Source organism: Cnephaeus nilssonii (genome assembly GCF_951640355.1).
Source record: "Cnephaeus nilssonii genome assembly, chromosome: 13".
Lineage (NCBI taxonomy): Eukaryota > Metazoa > Chordata > Mammalia > Chiroptera > Vespertilionidae > Cnephaeus > Cnephaeus nilssonii.
In genome coordinates this window covers 54,066,280-54,087,250 of record NC_137084.1, presented here as the reverse complement: position 1 = coordinate 54,087,250, position 20,971 = coordinate 54,066,280, and the positions used below count along the sequence as shown (strand labels likewise).

The 20,971-nt window shown below is 41.0% G+C and overlaps 1 protein-coding gene across 13 annotated transcripts in view; it reads left to right on the top strand.

The window, feature by feature from the left end:
• The first annotated feature begins 301 nt into the window (after positions 1-301).
• PICALM (phosphatidylinositol binding clathrin assembly protein) overlaps positions 302-20,971 on the top strand; it is a 112,991-nt gene continuing 92,321 nt past the window's right edge. For 7 of the 13 annotated variants that reach the window (XM_079789389.1, XM_079789388.1, XM_079789385.1 and 4 more), the window contains exon 1: positions 302-759. In XM_079789389.1, the coding sequence (XP_079645515.1) occupies positions 630-759 (130 nt within the window). In that variant the 5' untranslated portion in view covers positions 302-629. Of the gene's footprint in view, positions 824-20,971 lie in introns of all 13 variants that reach the window. The other 6 variants (XM_079789390.1, XM_079789383.1, XM_079789381.1 and 3 more) reach the window with 3 other exon arrangements.

Here is a 20,971-nt window from a genome sequence, read left to right as displayed (position 1 = left end):
CTTAGTCGCCCCGCCCCTGATCGCCCCGCCCCCTCTGTGACCCTGCGGACAGCCTCCGGCGACCTGTTGGCTGGGGACGTCACGTGACGCGGCCGGCCGCGCACCCCGCACCCCCGCCTCGGGCGGGCCTCCTGTTGCGCCCGCCGGGCGGGTTCCGTCACGTAACGCGCGGGCACCGCCCCGCTCTTCCCTCGCTGAGCGAGGGAGGGCGGGCGTTGAAAAGGAAGGGAAGGAAAAGGGGCGGGAGGAGGAGGCGGGGCGGCGCTCCAGTCACGTGACCCGGGGGAGCCCGGAAAGCTCCGAGGAGGAGCCTGGCGCCGCCATTTTCCTGCAGCTGCCTGTCCCTCTCAGCCTGCCCGGCTCCAGCTGACCAGCGAAGGGGTGGGCTGAGCTGAGGCGGGGGCAGGGGAGCGCCCGGCGCCGTGCCTGACCCCGCGGGGGACACGAGCCGTTTTTTTTTTTTCCGGGCTGGGTGTCAGCGCGTGGCCCTGAGCCCCGCCCCAGGCCGGCGGGCGGAGAAGGAGCCGGTGGGGGTAGGGGGTACGGTGGGGGGTGGGGGTCCTCCGGCGCTTGGGGGTCCCAGTCCCCGCCGGCTGCGGAAAGGCAGGGGTGGCGGAGGAGCCGCCGAGATGTCGGGCCAGAGCTTGACGGACCGAATCACCGCCGCCCAGCACAGTGTCACCGGCTCCGCGGTCTCCAAGACAGTATGCAAGGCCACGACTCACGAGATCATGGGGCCCAAGAAGAAGCACCTGGACTGTGAGTGAAGCCGCCCGCCGTGCCCGCGGCCCGCGCCTGTCTCCGCGTCTCTCCTCACCCCCCGGTAGCCGCCTCTCCCCTCCCTGCCGACGGGCCTGGCGCGGCGGGTGCTGAGCTCGTCCTGGCCGTGGTCGTGTGGCTCCCGGCACACCTGCCTTCACGGCTTCCGTCCCCTGTCGAAAAATCCCTGACAAGCCACTCCCCTCCGGGTGCCTCGGGGACCCTCGTTTCCCCAACGGGTGCGCCACGACACCCCGTGCTCACCCCCGACCGACTTGCCTCCGCACCTGGCCGCTCTCACCTCCCCGCTGCCGGCCCGGACCGCAGCCTTCGGCTCTTGCCTCCCGCCCCTGTCCGGGCCGCCCGTCTCCCTCTCCGGAGCGGCTCCCCGCTGGCCCTGGGTTTCCCTGCCCCATTGTTTCCCGTTAGCCTCCTCCGGGTTTTCGTGAACGCCTGGTGGCGTGAATCCGGATCTCTTTATCTCTCCGCCACCCTGAGCGCTGCCTCCCTGGAAGTGGTGATCCCCGCTCCCTTCGCTCCGCCGGCCTCTTCTGTGCCTTCCCGGGCTGCCTGCCCTTCCACCGCTGCCACCCGCGTTGGGGTTCTCTGTCGTTTTGCCCCTGTAGTTTCGGTTAAGTTCCTTCGTCTCCGTTTATGTTCAGTAGCATACTCGGTTCCCGACTCTCATCCCAGATTACTTACTCTCTGCGTTGGAGCGGAAGGAAAGGGATTCCGTTTGGGGTAGGGAAAGCTTTGTGGAAAGTTAGGATTTTTAATTACCTCTGGTGGAATTTAATCATTTAATCATTGTGTTTTCCTGTTTTTGACCGGGGTAAATTGCGAATGTCAGGCAACCACCTAACCCCGCCTTGTTGTTGTTGTCGTCGTGTGTTCTAATGGGAATATGGGAAAGGGTTTGCTGGTACCGGTGTCATTGTATCATTTCCTGGAACTGTTAACCAACCTGGCCGTTTGAATTTAGAGGCTTGAGTGTGAAAGCGTAGACTTCTGGAATTCAAAATGGATTAATAATCAAACCTACCAATAACATACATCTCTTTGAAAACTGGTGAAAGATGTTCGATGATGCCTGAGTTTGGACTCCGTTTTAATTTTATACTGGCTATCTTTCTGGGGGCTAGCTTTTCTTATACGGCGTAATATTACTCCATTTACTAACTTGCATACAACCAGTAGACCAAACTCCTCCCAACTTCTCCCAAACCTGGAAGCCACCTGTAATAGCCTCCTTTTTCTTTCCACTTTACCTCAAGGTACAAAGCTCAGTGGATTACTCAAGCTTTGACTCAGTGGAGCTTTGACCTGAAACTTTTCAGGGAAATAGGTACAATAATAAGTTCCTCTTTTAAAAGTCTACTAGACACATTAGCCTGACTGACTTCATTCTGCATGAAAGTTACTTTGCTTTGCTGATCAAAGCAAGAGTGAGCATGTCCTGAAAGGAAATTCACTGACAGGGAGTCCTGTTTTGATTTCACATTTGGACTTTGGCCGTAAGGCTTGAACTTAAAAAAAAAAAAAGTACAAAATGTGAATTCTTCCAAGATACTTTGCTCATGAAGTACTGCTAGAACAAGTTATTGCTACAGACAAACCCATTATTCATTGTGACTGGTTCCTTCGCTGGAAAAAAATATATATCATCACTGCTTGGTTCTTCTCTCTCATGCACGAGTCATGCAGGCTGCTTTTTAACTCTCAGCCCTTGCCAGTGTAGAGAGTGCAGAATATATTTAAATGGTGACATTTTAATAAACAACAATTCTTTAAAATGCATAAAAAACTATGATTTTGGGGGATTATCTGATATTTGAAGTAGACATTTCTGTTTATTTCTGTTCAAATGACTACTTGGCTTGCTTTGGCCAACCTTATGGTTTGCCCAACAATGTGTTAATTCTTTTGTTGTTTTTTAGTTTTATTTTTGATGATGGGGACAAGTGAAGAACTTACTAATAACTGCGAACTATTGTCCTCTTCCCTCACTTCAAGATGATAAATTATAACAAGAATATTGAGCTTTTAAAAGCCCTTATAAAGGTTTTTGTGTTACTTCAGATTTAGCAACTTTCTTAAACACGTTACCAAAAAGGTCAGAAAATAGTCTAGGTTAGGTTAGGATGGTGATATTTATTTGGGGTTTTTTGAATGTTAACCTTTTCTCTTATAATAGAAGCTACTGCAGATGCTAACTGGGATTAAGTTAGGAGCATATTCTCACATTTGTAGTTCCTTTTCTCTACCACTTGTGTTTATAAACTCACTTATTTAGAACTTGAATATTTCTGGTAATGTTTGATTTTTTAAAAATTCACATAAATAAGGAACCCCTACTCTATTTCTTTTCAGTGAGGTTTTTAAAATACAGTGATACTATTTTTCCTAGTTAAAATGCATTTCCAACCAGTTCTCACTAATTAAATAAATTTAAGTGTAGTCTGACCAATCAGTGTTTTTTTTTCTAAACACCTTCCATACACATGTTAATGTACTTTTGAGAAAATTGAGGACTTTCACAGACAGATCTGGTTCTTGACACCAGGAATTTTAGGCTTTAATGTATAGATAATTTTTCTTCTTATGGGAAGTTTTTCTTCTAGTGAAGGCTTAATTCTCTTGCACCTTTTAATGCACCCTCAAACCTATTGCCTACTTAGTGGAATCTAATGAAAATGATCTATTTATTTTTCCTGATAATTTTAATTTTTAAATGTTAGTATTTAACAAAAATATGCTTAGGACTTTTCACCTTTATAATCCTTACAGTGTGGATGTGGTTTCTGTGTACTTCCCTGAGGTCTTTCCATATTAGGAAGTGATTATTATAATCCATGAATTATGGCTTCATTCATGTGATATAGTTGTTTAAGAAAGGTGTTTTGCTTTGTTTATAGGCATCAATAGATAATAGTGTTAACTAGAGTCTCTAGTGTGATTAGAATTGTCAAACTTGAAACATATTTGTAAAAATGAACCTGATTTGCTTTTAATTCCAGAGCTTTTGTGGCCATCTATAATCAAGATAGAATAGCAGCCCCTAAGAGTTCAAACATAAATTTAAAGGACTTCAATTTGCTAGGCACTTATTAACCATTATCTAATTTAACTCTCTCTCTCAGCTATGGGAGAGGCAAACCATATGCATGGAAAGTAGTCTCTAACTCCAGGTAAAGAAGATATGGAATGCTTAAAACATCCATAATGATTGAAGTATAAACAAACACAGTTTTTAAATTTATAAATTCTTAATTAAAAAACATTCTTAACATTCTAAAGATTTAACAACCTTTAGTTTTGTTTTTTTATATGAATAATTTTCTTTATATTTACTTAATTGACTGTCCTTGGGCATTTACATTGTGATATTTCACTGGAATATAACATTTATGTTAGTGGCTATAATGGCTTCATTTTTTGTTGTTGTCGTTGTTAATCCTCACCCAAGAATATATTTTTCCATTGATTTTTTTTTTTTTTAGAGAGATGGAGGGGGAGAAAGAGAAACATCGATGTAAAAGAGACGTATCTATTGCTTGCCAGGGTGGAACCTGCAACCCAGGAACGTGTCCTTGATTGACCTGGAATTGAACCCATGATCCTTTGATACCCCAGCTGACGCTCTAACCAATGAACCATGCTGGCCAGGACTGGTTTCACCTTTTAATCCATATTTTTCAGTTAATTTTCAGGGACACTTAATTCCAACCACCATCTGCCTTACATTCTCTACAACAAAATCAAGATCGTGTTCTTATTAAGTATCCTAATATATAAAAACCCTGGATCCTGTATGACCGGAGGCTCGACCAATCGGAAGTCAGTTCTGCAGTCAGCGCTGGATCGCCGTAGCGACCCAGTGCTGACTGCTGCTGTTGCAGGCGCAGTGACCCAGCACTGACTGCTGAGGGGGCTGCGAATCAGGAGAGAGGCCTGAAGAGAGAAGCAGGTTCTGATCCGTAGCCTCTGTGGCAGCTGTTGATCAGCACTTGCCTCTCTCTTTCTCTCCAGCAGTCGCGCCTCCATTTCTCTCCAGGCCTCCACTGGGGCTGCTGATCAGCCCCACCTTTCTGATCAGGCCCCATTGATTGGCCCAGAGATGCTGACTGGCATAGAAACCAACCAATCAGAACCAAATCTGGGTGAAGTGTGATGAGCCAATGGCTGCCTAGGAGGCAGAGCTTTTGATGCTGACTGGCATAGGAACTGACCAATCAGAACCAAATCTGGATCAACTGTGAGGAGCCAATGGCTGCCTAGGAGGCGGAGCTTTTGATGCTGTCTGGTATAGGAACCAACCAATCAGAACCAAATCTGGGTGAACTGTGAGGAGCCAATGGCTGCCTAGGAGGTGGAGCTTTTGACATTGACTGGCATAGAAACCAACCAGTCAGAACCAAATCTGGTGAACTGTGAGGAGCCAATGGCTGTCTAGGAGGCGAAGCTTTTGACGCTCACTGGCATAGGAACCGACCAATCAAAACCAAATTGGCCAGCAGAGGAGGGCCATTGGGGGTGAGATCAGGCCAGCAGGGGAGGGCAGTTGGGGGGGACCAGGCCTGCAGGGGAGGGCAGTTGGGGCCGACCAGGCTGGCAGGGGAAGGCAGTTGGGGGCCTTCAGGCCAGCAGGGGAGGGCAGTTGGGGGCGAGATCAGGCTGGCAGGAGAGGGCAGTTGGGGGCGATCGGGCTGGCAGGGGAGCAGTTAAGGGGTGATCAGGCTGGCAGGCAGAAGCGGTTAGGGGCAATCAGGCAGGCAGGCAGGTGAGTGGTTAGGAGCCAGCAGTCCTGGATTGTGAGAGGGATGTCTGATGGGTCCCAGATTGGAGAGGGTGCAGGCAGGGCGAGGGACACCCTTCCCCCCTCCCTCCACCCAGTGCACGAATTTTGTGCACCGGGCCTCTAGTCTATTATAAGCATATTTCTATGGTAGATATAGTATGTATTTTTGTGGATTTTTTAAGTAAGAATTTGTGAATCTTGAGTATATAGAAGGTTAATTTCAATTAGTGGTTTCTGTAACCATTGAAAATGTATATTAGATATTGAAATGTACTCAAGATAATTACCTTTTTAAGCAGATGTATTGATTTTTAAAATCTTTCTTTTTGAAAGTATTACAAATATCCCCTTTTTCCCCCATTGACACCCCCCCCCCAGCTTGCCCCCGTCCCCCGCCTCTGCCCTTCACCACACTATCGTCTTTGTCCATGGGTTATGCATATATGCATACAAATTCTTTGGTTGATCTCTTCCCATAGATGTATTGATTTTTAATGTCATGAGGAGATCCAATGGATGCTTTGTTTGCATACTGCCAAGAAAGCGTCTAGTAACTGGGATTTGATTTGCAAGAAGATGCATGTGAGAAAGATATTAAGTGGAAAATCTGTACCAAGATGTCTCTTGTTTAGAAAAAAAGTTACTGGGGCTTTCCAAATGGATCTTGTTTTACAATTATTTTATAGTTAATGTATGGGCTTACTATTCTTTCCCATAAGAATTAATCATATGGTTTATATTTTCATTTTTTATTATTTGACCTATTCTGTTACTTAGTCTTTAAGAGTTCTGAAATACAGAAAATGATAATGGAGTCATTTAAGTGGGCAATGATAAACTCTTGACTATGTTAAATGGCAAATATCAAGAACCTGGGTTACATAGTAGAACTCCATAAATGTAACCTTTTTTCCCCTCCATGATCTATCTAGTTATGTTTTGGAATACTATCCTATATAATGAAGAGGGAATATGCTAATTGACCTCACACTCACAAGATGCACCCAGTCCCCTCAGCCCCACCGCCGCGCGCCTGATGCCAGAGTCCCCCAGTATCCTCAGCCCCCTCGCAGTGAATTTTCATACGACCATTACCTTGTTAAAAAATTCTTACCCAAGGATATGATTATTTCTTTTAGATCATCTGTTCTCAGGGAGCAGTCCTAGGCCAGTGGGTGGGCATCTCCCAAGGGTCCCAGACTGTGAGAGGGCGCAGGCTGGGCTCAGGGACCCCTCATGTGCATGAATTTTCATGCACCGGGCCTCTAGTGTATTTTAAAAGAGAAACTGAAGAGAACGTGACATATAGCCATTTTTGTAGCTGCCTTATTTGTAACTAGAGGTCTGGTGCATGAAATTTGTGCACAGGTAGGGTCCCTAGGCCTGGCCGGCGATCAGGGCTGTTCGGGGCCTTCATTCCCCGGCTGTGGCTGCCAGCCGGGGCCCTCCTTCATTCTGTGGCACCCCCGGTCAGCGCACATCATAGCGAGTGATGAAACTCCCGGTCTCCCAAACTCCCCAGGGGACACTTTGCATATTAGCCTTTTATATATATAGATTAGCAAATTCTAAAATACCTTTGTGAAGTAATTAGGCTTCACTGGTGGGCTTGTTTTAAAAATACTTGCTATTAGACTTCACATATTTGTTTTATATCCTTATAGCAATGCTGTTTATGTTTACTATATGTTCTGTGTATTTGAATAATTTTTAAAGGTGTCTTTGAATTTAGTTTAGAGTGCCAGGTGAGAAATTAAAATTCATATGACATGACTTAGCCTTTTTTCTCTCTTAAAGATTTGTGAATCACTTGTGTAAAATATTTAATTAGATATTTTTAAAGTACATTATTAAAAATAATCCATTTGAATTAATTGTCAGAATTGCTTTAAGTAAAATTGTTTATTTTGACCTTGATTATCATTTAGATGTTTATTGTGAAAGTTCTCTGTGATGCATGGAAAGTCACTTCTGTTCTTTTTTCTTCAGTTCCAAAGTGCTTAATTCCATGATTTCTCCCTTAATATCAAAGAAGAAAAATAAACTTAAAGGCTTCTTGGCAAGAGGTTAGAGCCCTATGAAGAAAAAGTAGGCTTAGATTTTCAAAGTAAAGGCTTTGTATTTGCTCTTCCTGTTCTTTTTGGTGGCTGAAGTGGCATTTCCGTTACTTTGTGTTCTGTCTCAGTGTATTTCCAGTTAAACTGCTTTATACATTTCTCTAGAGATCTGAAATTTTTGGATTTGACTTTTTAGAATTTTGTATGTTTATTGTGTATATGGTTCTTTTCATGGAGAATAGTTTCTGAATAATTAGATTTTACTAATATTCCTTTAATAGGGAATTTTGATGAACCTAAACCTTTGTCTTAAATATTATGTTCAGGGTTGTAATTTGCCAGGTTACCAGAATATTAAGGATTTCTCATTATATTAGAACTAGAGTCCCAGTGCATGAAATTTGGGGGGTGGGGGTGGGGGTGGGGGTGGGGGTGGGGGTAGGGTCCCTCAGCCTGGCCTGCGCCCTCTCGCAGTCTGGGGCCCCGCAAGGGATATCCGCCTTGTAGTCCAGGATCCCTCGCTCTTTACCACCCGCCTGCTCGCTGCTCCTTACTGCTCGGCTTGCTGCGTCTGCCCCCTGGTGGGGAAGGACCGTGGGAGGGCTCCAGGGCGTGTCAGTCCTGTCTTGCTCAGTCCTGATCAGCTGGACCCCAGCAGCAAGCTAAGCTACCTGTCGGAGTGTCTGCCCCCTTGTGGTCAGTGCACGTCATAGCGACTGGTCGACTGTGCTCCCTAGTGGTCAGTACACGTCATAGCGAGCGGTCTTAGCACATATTACACTTTGGTTGAACGGACGACTGGACTCTTAGCATATTAGGCTTTTATTATATAGGATGTAGTAGAAATACAGCTAGGCTTTGTGTTTATGCCTAGCTTGATTTTATATTTATTTAACTTTTTTTTTTTTTGTGCTGGGCACTCACCATACTAAACACTTTACATTTATTAACTTGCTTATTTCTCTAACTAACTTTGTGAGAGAGATTTTACTATTATCACCATTTTACTAATTTGCCCAAGGTCACGCAGCCAGGAAGAGAACTGGGATTTGAACCTAGGTAGGCTAGCATCAGGTCTATGCTTTTATCTCAGTGTGACTTCTTATATAATGCTTTTTACTCCAGGAAATGAATAAACCATATTCATTTATTCACGACAGTGGTTCTTAAAGTGTGGTCCTGGGACTCCTGGCAGTCCCCAAGGCTCTTTCAGTATATTCGTGAGGTTAAAACTATATTCATATACTAAAGACATTATTTCCCTTTTTTATTTTTATTCTTTCATGAGTGTACAGTGTTTTCCAGAGGCTATGTGATGTGTGATATTGCAACAGATTGAATGTAGTAGCTCATATGAGAATCAAACTGTTTCCTATTAAGATAGATAGTAAAGAGTTATGCAAATGTTCTAAATTTTGACACTTCTAAATTTTGGTGTTGGAAAATATAGTTCTTTTTCATGGAAAAGGTTAACATATGATGAGTTTTTAAAAATGAATTAATATTTTAAATTTTTATTGTTTTAATTCTAACAGTAAATATCAATAGAGAAAAATCACATAAGCAAAGGCTCTTTGGTGTTCTCAATTTTTAACATTATAAAAATTCTGAGACTAAAAAATACAACTTTAAGGAAGAGTGTGTATTAGAGGGGAGCAAAGGATTATAGACAGGCATTAGTTTTAAGATGTCCTTTAAGCTCTCAGTAATGTTGGATTTGATTTGGTGAGTAACAGTGACCCAACCATTGGAGGACTTTGAGCAAGTGATGTGGCATAATCCTTTGATTATGTCATACATTTAAGTATATTGGAAAGAATGTGCTTTGTGACTTGGAAAGGGGATGCGTGGAGGCAAAAAGAGTGTAACAGTAATATCTATTTTATTTTTCCTAAAAGGCCTTAACAAAGCTTGTCATTAATTGGGATCCTTAATCCATTTTTCCTCACTTTTTTAAACATCTAAGTTATACCTTTTCAGCCAATCAGGTTAGGTACTATTTGTGCTCAAATGAGTTCTTGACCCCCTACACTAGACTTTGCATGTACCATTCCTTAGACACAATGTTCCATCTTTCCTTCTTTAAATTAATTTGCTTTTGTTAACATTCACATTTATAGTAACCTCTTTCATAAAGACATTAATGACTAACTTCTGCTGGTCTTGTCATTCAAACGTTGTTATCACTAAAGTTTATAACTTTGCTTAACTGTAGTTAGTATCATGCCTTTATATGTATTTTGGGTTCATGTATGTTTTCTCTGGAGAATAGGAACTGGTTTTTGTGTGTGTTTTTTTGTACTGTTTTATATCTCTTCCCAAAATACCTAATCAGTAATCCTGTGGGTGCTCAGTAAATATTGAATGATTACAGATAATCTTTCACAGCTCAGACTTTTCCATCAACAACTTCTAAACAGCATAGAGATCTATTCTAGTACTAGATACTTACTATAGCAGTTATCTTAGTTGCAATGAATGGTAATTACATGGTTACAGAATTACATATAAAGTCAATCAGTAACATTGATTAAAACTTTATAACAAGTAGTTCTGTGTTTCATGAAACATATGAGGCATTAAGAGGTCTAGTTTATTTTTTTTAAATCTTCACCCGAGGATGTTTCTTACTGATTTTAGAGAGAGGAAGGGAGAGAGAGAAACACTGATGATGTAAGAGAGAAATATCTATCACTTGCCTCCTGCATATTCCCCAAGTAGGGATTGAGCCTGCAACCTAGGTATGTGCCCTGACTAGGAATTGAACCTGCAACCTTTTGGTATATGGGATAACGCTCCAACCAACTGAGCTACCTGGCTGGGATAAGAGGTCTGGTTTTGTTTAGTTATTATGTGGTGGTTTCCAAAATATTGTTCCAGCAAAAAAATAAAATTGGGGGTGGGTTGTAACTGTTCAGTTTGAAAACTATATTAAAATGCATGCTTTGAGGATATATTTTTGAAAGTAGAAATTAATCTTAATTAATTAGGGATCCAGAAATATATTTGAAATGCTTATCAAAGCTGCTTCCTTATACAACTTCAGAAGGTGCTGATTCCATTGTAATCTAGGTGTAGCATGCCTCCAGAATATAACTGTATGACAGACTTACGTTAGATGTAAGGAGGGATAAGTACACTTAATAGATAGTCAAAATGTAAAAGAAATGACTTAGTGAAGCTTTATTTTTTTTTAAATATTTTTTAATGATGAGAAAAAGAAAAGCATTAATTTGTTGTTCCACTTATTTATGCATTACTTGATTTTAAAAAATATATTTTTATTGATTTCAGAGAGGAAGGGAGAGATAGAAACATCAGTGATAAGAGAGAATCATTGATTGGCTGCCTCCTGCATGGGGATCAATCCTGAAACCTGGGCATGTGCCCTGATCTGGAATCGAACCGTGACCTACTGGTTCATAAGTCGACACTCAACTGCTGAGCCACACTGGTTGGGCAATTGGTTGATTCTTGTATGATGCCCTGACCCAGCATCAAACCCACAACCTTGCCTTATCTGGAGGAACATTTAACCTTTTGCACTCGATGTCGAGTGTGACTCGACACGGTTAGCATCGGTAGCAGCTCGAGAAAAAAGCGAGTGCAAAGGGTTAACCATCTGAGGTACTGGGTCAAGGCTTAGAATGAAACCTTATAAGGTACAATAGGCCCGGTGCATGAAATTCATGCACGGGTAGGGTCCTAGCGGCTGCCGGCCAGGGCCTCCCTTCCCTGGCTGCTGGCTGCCAGCTGGGGCCTTCCTTCATTCCCTGCTGCCCCCTGGTGTTCAGCACACATCATAGTGAGCAATGGAACTCCAGTTGATTGAACTCCCGAGGGGACACTTTACATATTAGGCATATATATATATATATATATATATATATATTTATATATATGCCTAATAGAGTATCAGTAAGCAGTTATTTTTGTCTACACAGAATAGTGAGCGTGTTTCCATAGTATCTTACACTTCCTCATGATGACACTTCATATGTTGTAATTATTTATAGCTTTTATATTTAATTATAGAGAGCCCTTATGTATGTTTTTATACTATGCTAAATACAGCATTTAGCAATTATGCAATAAAAAGATGCTGAACAAATGAAGGAGGATGGAATTTTCATGGGTAGTTTCTAATGTGTTATCAAACAGTTTTAGGATTTTTTATATAAAAGAGAGATTACTGTAGGAGTAATAGTCTTTGTTGTGAGTAGTGGTTGTTTGAACTTCTGTTTTCATGATCAAGAACATTTTTATTGGAAATGTTAGAAATTATGGAAGTTGGGAAATAAACTTCCAGAAGATTATGTAAAATTAGGGCAGCTTGACACTCTAAAATATTTATTTCATTCCCTACCGATTATTGGTATATTTGGCTTAAAACAAATGGGCTTAGCTAGTCAAATATTGGGTTTTCTTCTGCTTTTCTTTTCTTTCTTATGATTATTATTTTCTTGTGTGTGGTTAAAAGTGAATTTCAGGGAGTCCTGGATTTTAGACTTTGTATTATCCACATCTGATAGCAGAATGCTATAAGGCCTTGTTTGCTAAGTGCTTGTGTGTTTCGTTATATGACATTGGCAAAACATTTAAAGGGCAAAATATAGTCAGAAATGAAGTATCTTACTGTAATATGCTATATTGAATGAACCGGGCATTGACCTTGATTGGCTTTTCCCTCTACTTCCTTTAGCTATACCCTTTCTCTCCTGAATTGACTCTAATGAATTGCCTTTGCAAATCCAAATTAATTTTCTTTTGAAAATGAAATGTAGATAAATCTTAATTCATTTGTGTACCAGAATACCCAAGAGTTTATCATTTTTTGTGACTATTTTTCTTAGAGAAGGGCCCAAATGGAGAAAGAATTATAAGAGCAAATAATTTATTTCATGTATTTTAGTAAAATTCTCTAGGAAACGGTATTAAAATATTTTGCTTGCTCTATGAGCAGTAATATGGGGAAATGGTACTGAGATTGAATTCTGTTTAACACTGAGCAGTAGCAGCAAAAACCCTGGTCAGAAGCAGTAAGTGGAGTGCTAAGGGAGAGTGATGAAGGTCTAGACAAAAATTTAAAGATGAATAACACTTGATTCTTATCTTCAAAGGAACATGAGATTTAATTGTGAAAATGTTCAAGCAAATAATTGTAACACATTGAGATAAATGCATAATTTTTTTTTACATAAAGTAGTAGAGGCTGGAGTAATTAATTTTAAAGTAGGTAAGTGATGACTTCATAGAGGATGTAGCAAATTTTAAGGATGGATAATGATTTGCCAGATGGTCAGAAGGGTTTCTCTTAAATGAGCACGTGCAGTGATATATAAGCAAGAAAGAGCATTATGATGTATTTGGGGAAACCTTTAAGTAGTGCTATATGGTAGAATGCAAAATGTTAATGGGAATAAGGGAAAATGAGGCTTGAAAAAGATCCCTTAAATGTCTTATAAGGACAAGAGTTAATAGACTCTTGTCTTTTCAACCCTCTTCAAATCCTCACTATAGAATTCCCTTTTCTCCCATTAATTAGTTGCTTTCCTAGCTTTAGATGCCAATATTTTAGAACTGAGAATGTACTCTTTCCTTTTCCCAGGTAATTTGTGGTAGGGTTATTGAAAAGGATAGGAAGGGTCCTGACTGGTTTGGCTCAGTGGATAGAGAGCATTGGCCTGCGGACTGAAAGGCCCTGGGTTTGATGCCTGTCTAGGGCACTTGCCTGGGTTGCAGGCTCAGTCCTCAGTAGTGGGGGTGCAGGAGGCAGCTGCTCAGTGATTCTCTTTCATCATTGATGTTTCTCTTTCTCCTTCTCCCTTACTCTCTGAAATCAATAAAAAAATTTTTTAAAAAGGGGGGATAGGAAGGAAGGAATGCACAATCCTCTTGCCATTTGTGCAGGGGGCTAGATAAGGTTTGGCACCTGAAATTGAACCTCTGAAGATTGTTATACATGGTGGTTTGGACCACTAAATAAATAAAATCAAGTACTCTGATCTCATGGCTTTTGTGAGTTTGTTGGGAAATCAAATCTTTTTGAGTTCCAAATTTATGAATGAACTTAAAGACAAAATATCTAATGATGTTCAGTATGACTAGAAAAGGTTTGATAAGATTCTTCGTGTTTTTTATGTATATGATTTAACTATCAATATCTATCTACAAATGATACATTAATTATCAGTCATTCCTAGCTGTTTAGAGCTGGATCTCTACCAAACAAGATATTAATCTTGGGGGAAATAATATACTCATTAGCAATTACATATTGAGTGTCTATTATATAACAAAGTCACTGTGTTGGGAAAGATTAAGAAATCCAAAAGTGACATCACTGGTTATGTCCTCAGTCTAGTAGGGAAGATGACATATACAGATACTTGTAGTACCAGGCAAATGTGAGATAAGGTCATTGAAAATCAGAGGAGAGAGATACTGATTTTGACAAGGGGGAGAAGTTGAGCTTAAATGATAATCAATGAGGAACAGAAGGCATTTCAGGTAGAGGAAAGAGTATGAGCAAACATTTGTAGCTAGTAAGGCTGGAACTCTGGGGAACAAAAGAGCTTTTTTAACTATGGAGGGTAAATAGGGTGCTTTGTGGCTGGGGGAAGGACAGGTTGTAAGGAGTAATGCAGTTAGAGTAACTGTCTGAGATGAGATTGTGGAGAGAGTATGGATTTTAACCATATGGCCTTTAGGTATATCTTGTCTCCAGGTAGCTTTTAGCTATTTTAGGTGAAACTTGTCCATGGTTAGAGTTGTTTTTCAAAATTGTGCCTATATTGTATGTTTATTTTCTGCTGCCAGTGCTAAAATAGGGAAGGCAAGGAGTTTTGTTGATCTTGAAACTGAGAATGAAATTTTTCTGCTTCAAGCTTTTTATAATAAGTTGATTATAGACTGCGTTAATAGTGACAACATATGAGTTTTGAGGATTTCTCAATCCATAGATTGCACAGGTATTTGAAAAAGTCTCCTAAACAGAAATAATGCATCATTAATTTGATGTGAAGATAGATTTTTTTTAAAAAAAGTTTTTGTTGATTTTAGAGAGAGAGAGAGAGAATGAGAGAAGGATATATATAGAGAAACATAGGTAAGAGAGAAACAACAATTAGTTGGCTCCTGTACGCCCTTACTGGGGATTGAGCCCGCAACCTGGGATCGGGCTAAATCAGCAGTCTGACATCCCCTGAGGATGTAGCAGTGTGCCAAGAGGCAGGTGGCCTGGGAGGAGCTGGAGCCAGCTGGGCGCCATGCCGCTCCTGCTCATTCCGGCCCCCCCTTTGCACCTGTGAGGGGGGGGACCCCCACTTGGTAGTGCTGCTGCGGAGGTGGGAGAAGCTCTTGCCACTGCAGCTGCGCTTGCTCTCCTGTGGTGAGCCCGGCTTCTGGCTGAGTGGCACTCCCACTGTGGGAGCACACTGACCACCAGGGGCCAGCTCCTGCATTGAGCATCTGCCCCCTGGTGGTCAGTGCGCATCATAGTGATTGGTTGTTTGGGCGTAATGGTCATTTAGGCTTTTATATATATACTAGAGGCCCGGTGCATGAAAATACATGCACTGGAGGGGGGTCCCTCAGCCTGTCCTGTCCTCTCTCACAGTCTGGGAGCCCTTAGGGGCTGGAGGCAACCCGCGATCAGGGGAAGGCGATATCCCCACCACCCCTCTGCTGCTGCCACTGCTGGCAGTGCAAGCCTCAGCCAGCCCTGGTTACCTGAGCCTCGGGTGGCCCTGGGCAGCTGGGCAGCCGCCATCCGAGGCTTGCCTGTGCCTCGGGCCGGCCCTGGGTGGCTGGGGGCTGAGAGGACTGGGGGACACCGGAGGCAGGTGCATAGGTGCGTGGAGCGGCCAGACCCGCCTGGTGGCGAGCCCAGCCGTGCTGCGCACCTTCTGCCCCAGCGGGGCTGAGGGGATGGGTGCCGCCATCTTGTGGCTGTGGGCGCCGCCATCTTTGAGGCCGTGGCAGTCAATTAGCTTATTCCTTCCTTATTGGCTGTGGGCGCCACCATCTTTGTGAGGGAGTGACGATCAATTAGTATATTCTCGATAGGATTAGAGGCCCAGTGCATGAAATTTGTGCATGGGATCCCTAGGCCTGGCCAATGATCAGGCTGATCGGGGCCTTCCTTCTCCTGGCTGCCGGCTGCCAGCTGCCAGCCAGGGCCTTCCTTCATTCTGCGCCGCCCCCTGGTTGTCAGCGCACGTTATAGTGAGTGGTTAAATTCCTGGTCAGTCGAACTCCTGAGGGGACAATTTGCATAGTAGCCTTTTATTATATAGGAAGGATATAGATATGTAAACATTATTAAATGTAAAAGTACTTGATAATTAAAAGACTTCTTATTTTGTTAGTAAAAGACTTTATTCATATTAGTCTTTTCAACCATGTCACAAATGTTTGCTTTTCTGAATTTTTCACTTCAGTCAGCCAGGTTGACCAGAGGATATTTATCTTCCTTTCAGGTTTGTCTCCATTGGGCATGTATGTTTATGTTGGATGCCCTTGTTTGGTGAGGGAGGACAGGATCCTTCTCTCCACCCCTCGACCCACCCCCTGCCCAGTTGGCCAAATGAGCCATCACTGGCAAGTCATGGATAGATAGCATTTGTAATCAAATTGCTCCTCTATTTCTCTGCATAGACATTTTCTTCTTTTTTTTTTCTACTCTCATAGCATCCTGTGCAAGTTTATCTCTCTTGAAAACAGGGACTCGGATTTATTCATCTTGGTATCTCCAGTACCCAGAAGATAAAGCCCGGTGCATGATAGTATCTTAGTAAATATTTAACAAATCTTTGATGAAGATAATGGACTTAATATACTGGGGTAGTGAACTATTGTGACAACAGTTTTTTATTTTATTTTTTTAAATAGGTTTTTATTGATTTTAGGGAGAAGGATAGAGAGATAGAAACATCAATGAGAGAAACATCAATCGGCTGCCTCCTGCATGGGGATTGAGCCCAAAATCCAGGCATGTGCCCTGACCAGGAATCAAACTGGTTACCTCCTGGTTCATGGGTGGATGGGCTTTGTTTTATTTTTTTTTAATGTGAAGTTCTTGGATAGAATTAATCTTTGTATTTAAAATATTCAGATATTATTTTGGTCTTTAGTTAGTTGGTTTACTTGTTTAATTCATGGTGTTCATGACAGGATTATGAATTTGATTCCTGAAAAAGAAAGATGTTGGTGGTTCCTTAACTATGGTCACAGACTAAATGATTTACACTGGCTAATTGTCTTTCATTTGTTGGCTCTTGGTCATAATGGGAGATCAGTTGAAGTTTTACATAATATAGCATCACTAATTTATCATCATATGCTCATATGCACAGTAACATTATCTTAAAATTATTGGGTTAAGTGATGAATTAATGCCTCAACCCTCATTTTATTCCTTATTTTAATTTCATAGAACCATAGACATTTAAGTATCATTATTGTTTCAACAATTCTTTTTTTTTTTTGTTTCAACAATTCTTAATTTGTTTGCTCATTAGAAGGACTGTGTTTCTTGAAGTATATGTATATTATTGGAAAAATGGAACAATAGTCTATTAAAATGAAGGGAAAGCTTACCAATAAAATATGATACTAAGTACAACTAACAATAACTAATATTGATAATGATGCTTTAAACTTATAAAGTACTGTAAATATGTTGTGTTTTATAATGTTATGTTTTACAATATATTATTGTGAAAATTATGATAGTCCTACTTCTAAAATGGAGAAATTGAAATGGAGTTGCTAATTAACATGCCTGAAGTCATAATGGTAAATAGTGAATCTGGACTTTGATTTGGATTTTAGATTTTATTTTTCTCATTCTGATGTCACTTTATCCTGTTACAGTACAGTCTTAGCACATGGAAATGGATGGGGCCATACATAGAAGTGGTCGTAGGAGAACCTAGAGCATAACTTTTGTAATGGTGAAATTAGCAGCAGCATCATTACTGTTTGAAGTAGAGATTGGAAATGAATAGCACTTAGGATAGACTAATACATATGAGAGAAGAGGTTTAGGGAGAAAGAACTTTAAAGGAATAGAAAAGCAAACAAAACCCAGACACCTTTTCTTCCCACCTACCAATCCCAGTTCTTCTGGAAGGTATCCAATTAGCAGTGGGAGCAAAAAGTAGTTAATGTTTTCCAGTATTTGTTACGTTTAGGGAGGAATCATACTGCAAAAATAGTAGTATTCAAAGTAATAGCATTTTAGTTGTGTAGAAGGCTTATTTGGGGAGCCTTTGTCACAACAGCAAAAATAAATTGGTGAAAGATTGGTCTTGTAGAATGAAGGGAGAAAGGTGGTTATATTCTTCCTTGCTTCTTGTCTAGACCATTTAAAATTTATATTACATTTTCATAAATAAGAGAAAGATAAATTCTCTCAGAGATTTGAGGGATTCTCCAGATACCCAGCCACAGATAGAATATGGATTTTGGAAATATATGTGATATTATTTACCTACCTAAACATAGGTGGATACTTGTATGAAAGAATCACCTGTTCTTATTCTTAGTCTTTTATTATTAGTGTTACTGTATTTGGTATAGAGAAGCAGAACTATTAAGTTAAAAACAACAACATTGTAAGTATTATATACTACGTATGTTAAGTGTTAAATTCGTTGTTTCTAAATTCTCTAGTAGCAGAGATCTGTTTATCACAATGCCTACTATTGAGAAATACTTAAAGCCTATATTTAGGGGAAGTAAATTCATAATTAACTGTGCAGTGTGTGAAGTAAGTTGTGATTGTGTCAACTTTTAATAGAAGAAAAAAATCTTTAAAATATTAAATGTTTTTAAATTTTTCTGTAATCACTGTAATATACTTAAAATTTTTTATAGTATATTTAAGATTGATGGCTTTTAAACATAGTGTGAATAAAATAATAACTTTATTTTGGAATTTAAATAAAATATACCAAATTCTCTATACTTGTGCACGGTTTTGAAAAAATGTTTTCCCCCACTCAAGTAACATTTTTTGATCATCAAAGATTGGGTTTTCAGATTCACACTGGTGGGTTTCTCTCCCTTACCCCCATTTCATTGACATTATTGAGGAGTAATTTACATGTAATTTTAAAGTTAAAAAAGTAATTTTGGCCCTAACTGGTTTGGCTCAGTGGATAGAGTGTCGGCCTGCGGACTGAAGGGTCCCAGGTTCGATTCCGATCAAGGGCATGTGCCTTGGTTGCGGGCACATCCCCAGTGGGGGGTGTGCAGGAGGCAGCTGATTGATGTTTCTCTCTCATCAGTGTTTCTAACTCTCTAGCCCTCTCACTTCTCTGTAAAAAATCAATAAAATATATTTAAAAAAAACACACAACAAAAAAAACTAATTTTGGCAGCTGAATAAAGCAGATTTTCTTTTCTTTTCTTTTTAAATCTCAGAAGATATTATGCCTTTTAAGAAAGGCATTTGCACCCAGCCAGTGTTACTAGGTGATTAAGCATCCGCCTATGAACCAGGAGGTCACTATTAGATTCCAGGTCAGAGAACATGCCTCTGGGTTGTAGGCTCGCTCTCCAGTAGGGGGGAGTGCAGGAGGTAGCAGATCAGTGATTCCCTCTCATCATTGATATTTTTCTCTCTCCCTCTCCCTCTCTGAAGTCAATAAATAAATATATATAGATAGATAGATAGATAGATAGATAGATAGAGGTAATATGCAAATTAGCCAGGACACCGTAACAGTCACAACTGGCTCAGGAGGAGGCTGTGTGTGCAGATGGGACTGGAGTGGAGACACAACAGAGGGGGGCCCACCCCCGACCCTGGAGCGGAGACACAGCACACAGGGGGGCCCGCCCTCGCTGGGAGACAGTGTGCCAGCAGTCCCGCATCTGCGCATGAGCTGCAGAGGAAACACTTTTTTTTACAGCTCATTGGCTAAGCTCCCTATATGCCACTTGCAGTGTTCTTGGTAACTTGGGTAATAAGAATCCAAGAAGGTGATCTAGGGTTTTTCCACCTCACTCCTGGAGGAAAAAACAAAGGTCCGCTGCTGGAGGGGCTAAGAAATGTCATATCCTGCCCTAGCCGGTTTGGCTCAGTGGATAGAGCCTCGGCCTGTGGACCGCATGGTCCGGGTTTGATTCTGATCAAGGGCATGTACCTAGGTTGCAGGCTCCTTTCTGGCAGGGGCCCAGGTCAGGGCTCATGCAGGAGGCAACCAATCGAAGTGTCCCTCTCACATTGATTTTTCTGTCTCCCTTTCTCTTCCATGTTCTCTAAAAATCAATGGAAAAATATCCTCAGGTGAGGATAAAAAAGAAAGAAAGAAATGTCATATCCTATGAAAGAGACATCTTAAAAATGCCTAAAGAAAGTTGTCATTTTTTCGTGGTGAAGGAGCTAGAGTCCGTGTTGATGAAAACACCTTGGTGGCTGCGGCGGCTGGCAGTGGCAGCAGCAGCGGGGTGATGGGGTGGCACCTTCCCCTGATCAGCCAGTATATGTGTGTGTGTGTGTGTGTGTGTGTGTGTATATATATATATATGTATATATATATATATATAATATGTATATATATGTGTATATATGTGTGTATATATGTGTATATATATTTTAAAGAAAGGCATTTGTCAGGCTGAAGTTGTCTTTTTTTAATGTCAAGAAACAGGCAAACATGTGTCATATGGAATTTTATAAGAATAGTTATGTTTTAATGAAATGAGGATAGAGATTTTTTTTGTTGTTGAAATATTCCTAAATTGTTAGTCCTTCTTTGTGGAAACTTACAGACTTAGGCTTAAACTAATTAGAAAAAAATACCTTGGCTTTATTTTATGATGATATATTAATAATGTATTAATAATAATTACTCGCATTTTCTATTTGTGGGGCATTGTTTCAAAACTCAAAACTATGTGGATAGGTTACTTTTTGGTACTTACTATTTTGGCTATATGTGTCTTATGTTTCTAGCAGTTCAAAAAAAGATTTTTCAGAAATGGCTTTCAATGTTGCCCAATAGCTTAGAGGGATCTCTTGATGCCTACTTGCCACAAGAGTGGCACTTAATGAACTGTAGTAAATGGCTGGTATAATTTTGACTCACTTAAGGTGAAAAGATTGCTTTCACAAAATTGTGAAGTATATGAGTTAATAGTGAATTTCTCATGGTTTCTACTTATTGTCTACATAAAACTAGAGGTTTTGCAGAATCACTAAGAGAATTATTTTCAACATGACTTTGATTTGGCAAGGGTGAAGCAGACATGTGTGATGTAGAATGAATGGGATGCTTTCATACTTCCCATTATGTGGAGATGGTAGTTGATTATGGTGGTCAGTTCCATAGGCCTCCAGGCCACT